The sequence below is a fragment of the Salvia splendens genome, chromosome 4 (genome assembly GCF_004379255.2).
Source record: "Salvia splendens isolate huo1 chromosome 4, SspV2, whole genome shotgun sequence".
NCBI lineage: Eukaryota > Viridiplantae > Streptophyta > Magnoliopsida > Lamiales > Lamiaceae > Salvia > Salvia splendens.
Window position 1 is genome coordinate 4,173,387 of NC_056035.1, and position 11,456 is coordinate 4,184,842.

An 11,456-nucleotide genomic window follows, 5' to 3' on the forward strand; every position below is an offset into this window, starting at 1 on the left:
GCGCACGTGATGAGCTGGATATCGACGTGGAGAAATCCTTTTCTCCGGTTGGCCCTTAAATTCTTGCAATATTAATGTTTAAAATGAATGTTATTCTATTGGATGTTTAGATATTGATGAAAGTCATATATATGCAACAGATTAATTTCTGGGATTCTTGTTTTCTCTCTGTTGGCTTCAAATCCAGAGTTATTTTAAAGTACATTGAGATCCAGAGCTTATTAATTGAAAGTTTCCTTCTCAAACAAAAATATAGTACTAGTACTAATTAGCATATTCTATAAGGTCAAATTCTACTACGTATATTTCAGAATTAATCATCACGCTAAATTTATCTAGTGTTGGCATAGCCAAAAAAATAGATATAGTTAATCATGATAGAATTAACACCTTTTTTAAACAACATAATGAAAGCAACGTGTAGGTTATCCAAGCTATATATGTATATAGATTGTAATTATAGTTTTAAAAAGGAAAGTTGCATAAAACCAGAAACTTTAGATCTTTGGGTACCCAGTTAAAGGGGGATTTTGTGAAATATTTGACCTCATAATTATAGATGGAGGGACCAACTGATATAATATTTTATAATCGGCTAGTCTTAAAGTGAAATGTTCTTAATTGTAAAAAAACCGTAGACACTATGTGATTAATTTATAATAGCCTGCTAAGAGAGAGAGCTCATTTAGTCTATATGACCCACATCATTTGTTCTCAGACCAAACAGAGAACTCATCCCAAAAGATTAGTCTGTTAGAAGAGAGAGCTCATTTAGTCTATATACCACACATCAGTTGTTCTCACAACCGATGTGGAAATTGAGTCCGTAACATTAATATACGAAACGCATTTTTCAACTATTACCGAAAAACAAGGATAGCACAAACCGTGACACTTTTAATAAAGTTTTTCCCCCAAAGAAGCAAATAAGCGCCTCCTCCCCTATCTCGGCAGAGTCCATTTAATTAGAGGCTTTGGGGGAAAAAAATTGAATTTCATGCTCTATATTATTTGTTGTCCATTTGAGATACACGAACCAATTTTAAACTTCAAATTCAATTGGTAGTTTGAAAAAAGAGACTTTTTTTAGCCACTCAGCCAGTGACTGAGAGGATGATGGTGTTTCAACTTTTCTTATTCATTTAAATACGTGATTAAAAGTTTTAAAGAAATCAAAGTTTTTAGGCCTTGTCGTACTTCTTCATTGGCCCATTACCATAAAACATTTTGATTAAATAAAATATAACTGATCATGGAATTTAATCTATATCCACTCCAAAAAAAAATGCTATCTTATTTTCTTTTACGATGTAAATGTTCTTAAATTGCTAACTTGCTAATAAACTATATCATCTATTTACATTTTATCCAAATTCTGTTTTATATATCTTCTCACATAAAACAAACAAATTAAGTACATGCACCAACGAGAACAAAATATCATTGGACAATCGAGTCGGCGTTAAAATGAAAAGCACGAGACCTAATAGATTAACTACATTAATGTGGCATTTACTAATACTATATGAGTAACATATCACTAAAAAAAACTATGGTCTCCGTTCTTCACAATTTTCTAATTCGACTTGTATTACTGGTACATATATCTAAAAAATAAAAGAACTACTGAAATCGATAATTAATTAGTGTTAGGCAGATTCTACAAAGTGCAAAGTGATAAACCCCCAAACTGCCAACCTGCAAATTAATATGACTAAGTCACCACCCCATACCTACATATCTGATAGTCAAACTGCCAATTTGCAAATTGATTAATGAGAGTAATTACATACAACAAATGTCAACCACTGCAAAAAAAAAAAGAAAAAAAAAGTCTGTTTAGCGATGGATTTTCCGACAACTTTTTGACGAGACCAACGGATTTCGGTGCTAAAACTAAGCACCAAAATCACTATCGAATTAACCGATTAATTAATTTTGGCATCGCAAGTGTCATTGATAGACATATCAATCGGTAAACTCTGTTTATTTGGCTGTATATTTCCCATATGATAGGTATATAGGTAGACTTGGTCTATGCCACTTCTTGCATAGTTGCAGTTGACCCAACTGCACTAGCTGACATTTTGCTCACCTAGTTTTCGCCTAATTATTCATGTCTGTTACTTATCTTGTTATCTATACTATACCTTCCATCTAATTATTTTCATTAATAATGTTTAGAAAAAACACTTCATACAATACACACATATAAAAATGACATTGCAATATGATATATCTACTCATCACTTTATCTCATGTGTCTAAGAACCATCCATTTGTCCACCAAAAATATTCCCCCATAACAACCATCAATATTTTACTACTCTAGTTCAATTTAATTTCAATATCCCCCAACTCCAACTTCCAAAAGCATGATAAATCTATAGTGGCCCATTTTTTCCATACCCCCTTAATTTTGTTATCAACACTTTGCCTAATCATGAAATGACCCAAACACACCTCAATTTCCATGGGATAGGATCCCCTGCTGTGCTGAAATGCACAGCAGGGGCTGCTGCCTCAAACAACAAAATAAAATAATTACATAAATTAAATAAATAAATTAATATAATATAATATTATTTTAATTATTTGTTTGAGGCAGCAGCCCCTGCTGTGCATTTCAGGGATCCTATCCCCAATTTCCATCAAGCACTAATTCCCCACCATTTATTAATCCCACAAGTAATCCAAGTTGACTACGTCCCTTCCTACCCCCCAACCCCCACCCCCCCCCCCCACACACACACTTATATATATACACACACAACACTTCTCTCTCATTTCATTTCCATTCACCACCTTCAAAATTTCAAGAATTCAAGAAGAAGAAAATAAATAAATAAATAAATAATGGTTCGTTCAATTCCGATATTCCATGAAAGTGAGGGCTTCTCAGCAATCGCAGTAGCGTTGGGGCTGTTTGTTTCGGTGTCTGTTTTGGTAGGTTTGTGTGCGAAGCATGCAAAGCGAATTGGTCGGAAGGAGAGCTCGAAAAGCGGCCATCCGCTGCCGTCGCCGAAGCAGCTGATGGCGGCGATAAGCCAGAAGGCCATGTCGCCGTTGATCCACGGCAAGAAGTCGGCTGCGGCGGCGGATTCCGGCGAGGAGAATGGGGTGTGGCAGAAGGCGATCTTGATGGGGGAGAAGTGCCAGCCGCCGGAATTCTCCGGCGTCATCTACTACGATTACGACGGAAAGAGGATTCCGGAGATGCCAAAGTCGCCGCGCCACGGATCCATGACGCCGTTGAAGAATATCAGTTTTCCGCAGCACGAAAATGACGCTCCTGTTTATTGATACTATCCTGTAATAATATGGAGCTTTTCTTTTTTTTCTTTCCTTTTCTTTAGTGTTTATATGAATTATGAAATTTTGGTGTAGTGTTTTTTAATCTTTTTTTCTTTTTCGAATTTATGGTCGTGAATTTTTATTTTATTTTTTGAGAGGAAAGTTAATTTGTTTCATATTCCCCTCTTTTTTTTTTTGGTAAACTAGTGTCATAAATGGTTGCTGCCTTTTGAAATTGACTTGGTCTTTCTAAAGAGTTGATTTCGTGTAGGATTAATTGCTTACGTGGTCAATTCAATTAATATTAACTCTAGGTGACCTAACCTAAATTTACTAATATTTCATAAAACCTTTTACTCTGAAAGCCTCTTTAAAGATGTAAATGAATAAAAAAATTGAAAAATGGTTGGGGTGCATCGTCAAGAACACGGCGTGCACCTCCGCTCCAACGTGCCATGCCCGCGTTGCCCCTAGCTTTTTACTCCGTATTTTTTATAAGAAACTATTGTGGATATATATTGTTTTTTGAAGAACATATCAATTACTACTATATTTCATCATAAAATCGTTCACCTCACCAACTATCAAGCAAGCAAGTCTGCATATTCGAATTTTTCACTCCATTATTTTAGACGCCACTTACATTGAATAAAATATTTCAATAGTTGACAGAATATGATTTTGTATTCAAGTTGTTCAATGACACGGCAAAATAATCAAATGTAACATCTTAGTATTTATGGTGACCATGTTGTAGTTTTATATTATTTCATGAGAGCTTATGAACTCATCTTCATTTATCAAAGACAATAAAAACAAGTGCAGAAGTTGACTAGAAATCATACTTACGTAAGTAGGCAAAATTCACATAATATCATGCCTCATTGTTCTTCCTCTTCTTCATATATGCATGAAACAGGCTACAATCTTTATATAACTGATCTAAGTAAAAAATTGTGTTCTTACAGATGATAAAATGTACAGCTATAAAGAGCCTTCTTTAAAAAAATATAGTAAAATTAATTAAAGTAGATTCATTCTTCTTGTTTGTTCTCTGCTGTGGTAGTATTAGCACGGCTTCTCAGCTCTTCAAAAGCCTTCATGCTCTCTGCATCGAACCCTCCCGCAAACTGAAAGAGTTATTTGAAAGGACATGAGCTCAAATTTCATATCTTTGGACTACTTTCATTTTTCAGTTGCATCTAAAAACGTGGAGAGGTGTATACCTGATGCACCCTGAAGGCAAACCGGACACCTTGTAGGAGCAAGAATTCCTTGTTAGGCTCTTTCTCTGGTTCATTCATTGCATCGAGCTCTGTTGCAACACGCTTCATGTATTTCCGAGCTAGTTGAACAGATGACAGCTTGATCTGCATAGATGAATGGTGATTTGTGTTATTTATCATGAAAAAACATGCTGATGAACTTGAATTTATCACTGCTTGTTGCATGGTGTTTTGTAAGATTACATACCTTGCCTACTACTCCGGAATCAAGAAGCCAGTCCACTGGAATGCCAAATTCTTTGTATCGTGAAACGGCCATGTCTCGTGTTCGTAGCAAGGCATAGACACCATTCTCCACTCTGTGAGAAGGGAAAAGTTGCAGAAATCAAGCAAAATTAATGGATAAATTTATTTTCTAGAGTTTTATTGACCATTTCAACCGAATTTTGTTATCCAATAGCTCCTTGCTAGAGAGAACTTACTTTTCGAGCAACTTATACATCTTCTTCAGAGCAGCGTCACAAGGAAGATTCTCATCATCCGTGAATGTTGCAACGAGCCTCTCCAGTTTCCTGAGGTCCTGATACTCGAAGGCTGCCTCTCTTAACGCATCTGCTTTCCCCTCTGGCCAGTCGAAGTGCTTGAGGACTGCGCGCTCATCAACCTAGCACAGATATGAGCACAAAAGATTCGTTAACAAAATTTTAAGCATGAAAGGCTCAAATCATTTCCACACTCAATCCATTTATGATTTTTCCATCAAAAACAAAATTTTACCAAGAAGGAGAGCTCCTCATCTAGCCAGTTCACGAATGCCAGCAAATCATCTACGTTTGAAAAAGAAGCTGCTCTGACTTCAGAAGCCAATGACTGAACAAATTCACCTTGGGTTTCCACATCAGCTTTAACCTGTTTGCAAGATTTGTTGCATTGTTAGCTTTGACAAAGGCAAATGATATTATTACTGAAGAAAATAAGTAAAGGTTTAGCATACAGCTAGCAGGAAGGATGATCTGTTCTCAATCTCCCCAATCATGTTGCTTCTTGCTTCTGAGGTGTTTGATGATGTAGATATCAATGCGTTTGTATTCTTCGCCTCTCGTTTCATCAGTGACTGGTAGAACTCAACTAGCTCAGGAGCCCGGTGAACTTTATCACCGCCTGGACCTCCTCTTGGGGGGAGACTTCCCGGTGGAGGCGGAGGACGAGGAGCCCCACCGGGTGGGGGTGGAGGGAGAGGTGCACCCGGAGGGGGAGGTGGTGGAGGGGGACCACCTGGGGCCCGACTTGGAACATTAGTGTTAGTGTCACCCGAGGCCCCTCCTGATGCCTTAGGGGGTGGTCGAGGAGTCCTTGCAGGGCGTTTCTCAATCTCCACAAGCTGCATTTTGCTGACTATCGGAGAATCGGTTTTGCTATCACTGGACTGATCATTTGAGCTTGCAGAGATAATAGGTTTCTCTTTTATAAGAGCAAGTTTTGGGGGCAGAGAAACAGATTTACCATCCACCCTCAAAGGGTCACCAAATTTCACAGCTCTTGCTTGCTGAGCTTTCTCTTTGATGTGTTTCTCTCTCTCCAATGCCAGCTTATGCCGGTCCTTGTATGCAGGGTACTTCTCGTCTAGAACGCCTTCGACTGATTTGGACATCAAATGGAAAGATGATGCTACATTGTTGAGTGAATCACTAGGAGGCAGTGTTGTGGTTTCAGGGGAATCGAACTCATCGTTCTCCCCAGTTCCGAAGCTAGTGATGGCAATGCCATCTCCTGCATTTCTTAGCATTATAGCTTCAAGGGGACCCCTAGGTCTAAGGCTCCTGCCCGGTGATCCACCTGCAAAAGATCGAGCAGGAGAGGAGAGAGCGCTTGAGTCGTCTCTCTTTCCCCACCTCTTCAGCTTCTGGATCAAACCAGGCTTCTTGCTAATACTGCTGAATCTGCTCGTGGAACTATCAATAGACATATTATCGAAATCCTCACTGTCAACAGAGGTATTGTCGAAGTTGCTCTCCATATCTGTGTCCCCTCCTCCACGCTCTGATCCTGCATACTCCAACATGAGCTGTTTAGCCTTCTCTTGGGATCTCGGGCTCAAACTTTTACTAAGATCGCGAGCTGACACTTTCCCAGAAGGCGTTTGGTAGTTGAGCAGCTCAAACCTTAGACACGCGTTCACCCAACGAAGATACACCAGCTCTTCAACTTCACTGAACCTATTCATTTGAAGCCCTTCCACTTGCTTAACGAGGTCCTCGTTTGCATGCTTCATTTCATTCACCTCTTCTCTCACCTTGGCCACCATTTCTGTCTGAAGCAGCACAAAACTAGATCATATCAAGAATCTGCTAGCAAAGTATACTTGTACAAAGTTATGCAGTTTGCAAAAAATTTACCTCAGTAATGTTAGAAAGAGTTCTAACTTTGGATTCAGCAGAATCCAGTTTAATTATTAGTTCCCTCTTTTCATGCTGAAGCTCTTTGTTCTTCCTCTTAAGCTCCATCACCTCGACCTCCAACTCCTTGACCGCTTTAAGCTTCTTATCGACTTCTGCACTTTCCTGCTCCTTGCTTTGAAGGCTGCTAACTTGCTGCTTCAGCAGCAAGAGCTGGCCTTTTGTCTGGTTGGCTTCAAGCTGAATCTGCTTCTGCAGTTCCTTTATCTTCCTCCTCGCCATGTCAAGCTCTTTCCGAGAAACGACTCCCTGAGACAGCTCCTCTTGGAGTTTCTTCCTCTCAGCCTGCAAAGAGTTTATGGTTATGTTGAGCATGTCAATCTCCACTGTCTTGATCTTGAGCTGCTTCTGCAGCTCAGAGATGCTCGACTCTTGCTCCTTGAGTCCGTAGTACTCGAGCAGCTCCCCTTCAAGCTTCACCTCCCTCTCCTCCAACTCTTTCACCAGATCACGCAGTCTCTCTAGCTCACTGGCATTGTTCGCCATCTCACTCTCGTAGACCCTGTCTTTCTCTGCCTTGAGATTAGCGGCAGTGTTGTACTTGTCTGTAGGCAATGGGAAATCAATCTCTCCAGACAAAAGGCTATCAAACTCTGGCAAATACTCATCCTCAAAATCAGGAGGGCTACTTAAAGCAGGATTTATGATGCTGTTGATCAATTTCACCTCCTCTTTATCCTCTTCTTCTTCCTCTTTGCCCTACAGCGTCTCAAATACGTTACAAAGATGTCGAATTTACAACGAAAAAATCATGAAATCACATGTATACATATATCCATAACCACCTCTTTAAAATCACTGTCTGAATACACAACATGCTCCTCCTTTTCTTCCCCTTCATTCCAAGACTTGTCAAGGGATGCATCATCATTCTCTACTACTCAAAGAAACAAAATTTCAAAATGAATGACAAAAACTAAGCATGCAAAATCACAAGACTCAACAAATGAATCTGCCTTTGATTCATTACAATATACACAATATCATGACTAACACATAATCTAGAATTATAAGCATACCTTGGCGCTTCTTAGAATTGTCCGGTGGCCTCGAGTTCTTGACACTGACCTGCTTAACTGCATATGCTGCAATGGAAGCAGCAACAATAAAGCCAAACCTGACAATCATGTAGGCACTGTTGATGGAAAATACTGTGTTTTCCACTCATAGACTAATAAAAACAGAAGGCTTTCCCTCATGTCCCTTCAATCCCATATCTCATGCTTCAGTCCAAGAATCCATACAATCACAAGTAAAAAGGTTTTTCCTTTCCTAGGACATGAAATGACACAAGACAGGATTTTTATTCCTCAATGGCATTATCTTCACATAAAAACGAGATAAAAGCAGAAACTTGCTTGCAAACAAAGTTTCTGATAAATAGGATTTTGCAGCACAATCGAGCTACGGGAGCCACCAATTTTCGAGTGGCCAATTATCCTCCAAGACCAAGAGGATTGCAATTCTACAAACATGTGGTGGGTCTGATTAGCTGACCTGATGAGAACTAAAAATAAAATAATAAAACTGGCAAATAAATGACTGAAAATGACAACAGTAAATGAAAGGGTAATCCTGGACAAGAATTAAGCGACTTGTCTGAATCCAGCTCCAGTTTCATTGAGCAATTGTTGTTACTTGTTAGTTACAACTTACAACTAAAAATGTGTCTTTTTTTGGATTGTCATAAATAAGGCGGCCGACCAGTGGAATTTTATTCTTCAAGTTGGCAAAATACTAATCTACTATGAAACGAGACACTAATTATTAGTAATTACGAATCATGAGAAATATACAAAAGTAGCATGGTATGGATATATGTGTTTGGAAGGAGTTAAATTTCAGTAGGATGAAAAAGGTTAAATTGGAATTTAATTGGTGTTTTTGTGTGATGGATTGCTGCATATGGATAGAGAGTTATCCATAACAAAAGTAGATTACAACAAAATTTTGCTAATAATATGTGGCACCTTTTTTTGGCTGCATTTGTAATTATTCTATATAAATGTGACAGAATGAGGGCTACAAAATATGGGTGCTTTGCTCCTACTAAAAATTAATTCATTTCAAGTGGACCCAGGCAAAGACTAATTGCTCTTGATATGTAAACGCAATTCTGTTCGTAACACCATTTTTTTTAATTCTCACTCTCGTTTAAATAAATAATATTCCGATACAATGTGACCAACTTACAGTTTTCACCTTATAACATGGGGGTTATAAGTTACGGAAACTTTTAGTTGACTTCAAGTTTACTCCATAATTTATAAAAGTAGCTAATTGAATCATAATTTTTACACATTTTTCAATTGTCCCATATAATTAAAATATTAATAAAATTTCTCATTTAAATCATAAATTTTAGTTAACTTTGTTTAAATTTAGCATTGTTCTACATTATATTGGTCGATTTTAGATGATTATTTTATAATTGGTGAAGATACAATTACGAAAAGTACAAAATGTCAACAAATTTCATCAAAATTTAATTGTATGGAACAATTGAGAAATGTACAAAATTATGATTTAATTAGCCACTTTTATAAGTTATAAGATTGACCAAAAGTCAACCAAAAGTTATGATTTAAATAGCAATTTTCCTAATAAAGTATAGTATGTTGTACAGTAGTATATGCTTTCTAGCACGGGTCATGCCAAGATTCAAGTGAGATCGAAATCCATCAAACTCATCGAAATCCAAAAGTTATGATTTAAATAGCAATTTTCCAAATAAAGTAAAGTATTGTCGAAGCCAATGTGGTTGGGATTTAAATTTACTTTCATTTTTTACCATTCAGTGCCCGGGATGGTTCATTGTGTCGCATCTACCTTCCGACGCCGCCGACAATCTATTTTACTAACATCATACTCCCAACTTCCGAACCCAATTGTTGTTGATTGCTAAAGAGTTATCTTGTTGGGGCTTTGACCTAATATTCTCATAAGCCCTAAATGTTTTCAGTTGCTGTAATACCTTAACTACATATTATACATCTGAACAAGTTGCCATCATATTGGGCACATTAAGTTTCGATTAATTTACTGCATCATTTTGATTTCTAATTATTCCACAAATTGCTATCTACTGGATGAGAGTTAGGGAGTACATAAACTATATTCCTGAATTTTCCAATTTAAATTATTAGTTGAATTTCAAAATTCAAATTAAGTCCAAACATCTGGGCCAAGAATGATCATCCACAACCGTGCGGTCCTGGACTTGGGTCAAGTTGTTATAACAACTACACAAATTTTATCACAAAAACTAAGGGCATCCGCAATGGGCGGACGATGGCACGCCCGATGGCGCGCATCGTCCGCACCATCCATCGTCCGCACCCATTGCGGGTGCGCGCCATAAGGCGCGGACGATAGTCGGGCCCTATACTTCGGTCGCGGAGGATAGCGCGGACGATGGCCATCGTCCCCGCCATCGTCAGCCCCATTGCGGCTGTCGCGGACGATGGCCACGGACGATGGCCATCGTCCGCCCCATTATGGAGGTCGCGGACGATCAACCGCGGACGATGGCACGCGGTTTCATTTTTTTATAAATACCGTTCATTTGTAACATTTCATTTCACTCGATTTCATTTTCGAAACTTACAATTACATAATTACTACGAAATGGATTCAAGCCCCAATAGTCCTACGTTTAGCGCAGGGGCGCATTCGCCGGGTACAGAACCCGGCGATTATCGTTCTTTCGTTCGACACCAACGCCCATTACGATCCCGATTTCAGTACGGAATCGTATGGGTTGTCTGACATGGAGCCGTCTCCGCACCGCCCAACCGCAGCGGCCGATCCCGACCCGCCGCGACCGCTTCCGCCCCAGCTAGAAATAAGCGGAACCGGCAGCGGGCGCAGAAGTTGCCGCCTCTCGGTGATTGCGATGAGTACGCCCTCGGCCGTACGAACTACAACGACGACGAAACTCTCACCTTGGCCCGGTGTTGGGTAGATATATCGGAAGATCCGATATTCGCGAACAACCAGCGACAGATCGCGTACTGGGAACGCATCGCGGACCTCTACAATTTGGTGAAGCCGCCGACCGCGTACAAGCGTAAGCGTGAGCAACTCCGCAAGCACTGGGATCAAGTCAAGAAGCAAGTGAACTTGTACGCGGCGGAGTTCGAGAAGTTCACGCGGTCACAGAGGAGCGGCGAGAGCGCGAGCGACGTGCGCGCTAAAGAGTTGTTGTCGTACCGGTCGATGTACGGCGACTTCAAGCACGAGGCCATCTGGGCGCTCTTGAGAGACAAGCAGAAATTCCAAGGTGGAATTCTGCACACTGGTGCGCCGAAGAGGACGAAGACCACTGAAGCTGGTGATTACACGAGCAGCGGCAACGGCAACCACCCGGTTGACCTCAACCGGACGTACGTGGATGAAGGGAGTTCCGGCACACCGGTGTCCTTCCAGCGTCCTCCCGGCGTCAAGGCTGCGAAGGCCAAGGGGAAGGCGACCGCGACCT

General features: G+C 39.9%; 2 protein-coding genes across 3 annotated transcripts; one reads left to right on the forward strand and one right to left on the reverse strand.

Moving 5' to 3' along the window:
• Positions 1 to 2,807: 2,807 nt before the first annotated feature.
• Positions 2,808 to 3,386, forward strand: LOC121800107. The gene has a single exon (XM_042199670.1). The coding sequence runs from the start codon at positions 2,857 to 2,859 to the stop codon at positions 3,301 to 3,303; it is 447 nt and encodes a 148-aa protein (XP_042055604.1). The 5' UTR covers positions 2,808 to 2,856; the 3' UTR covers positions 3,304 to 3,386.
• A 736-nt stretch (positions 3,387 to 4,122) lies between these two features.
• On the reverse strand, positions 4,123 to 8,445 carry LOC121798527 (protein CHUP1, chloroplastic-like). 2 transcript variants are annotated; one of them, XM_042197578.1, is made up of 9 exons: positions 7,996 to 8,445; positions 7,762 to 7,850; positions 6,917 to 7,675; positions 5,515 to 6,831; positions 5,298 to 5,429; positions 5,003 to 5,184; positions 4,768 to 4,879; positions 4,521 to 4,664; positions 4,123 to 4,424 (listed from the first exon to the last, which is right to left on the reverse strand). In XM_042197578.1, exons 1-9 carry the CDS (start codon positions 8,102 to 8,104, stop codon positions 4,329 to 4,331), a joined length of 2,940 nt encoding a protein of 979 aa, XP_042053512.1. In that variant the 5' UTR covers positions 8,105 to 8,445; the 3' UTR covers positions 4,123 to 4,328. The 2 variants fall into 2 exon arrangements, with proteins under 2 accessions (XP_042053512.1, XP_042053511.1); XM_042197577.1 differs by having other exon boundaries at positions 7,762 to 7,853; positions 7,996 to 8,443.
• Positions 8,446 to 11,456: the final 3,011 nt, after the last annotated feature.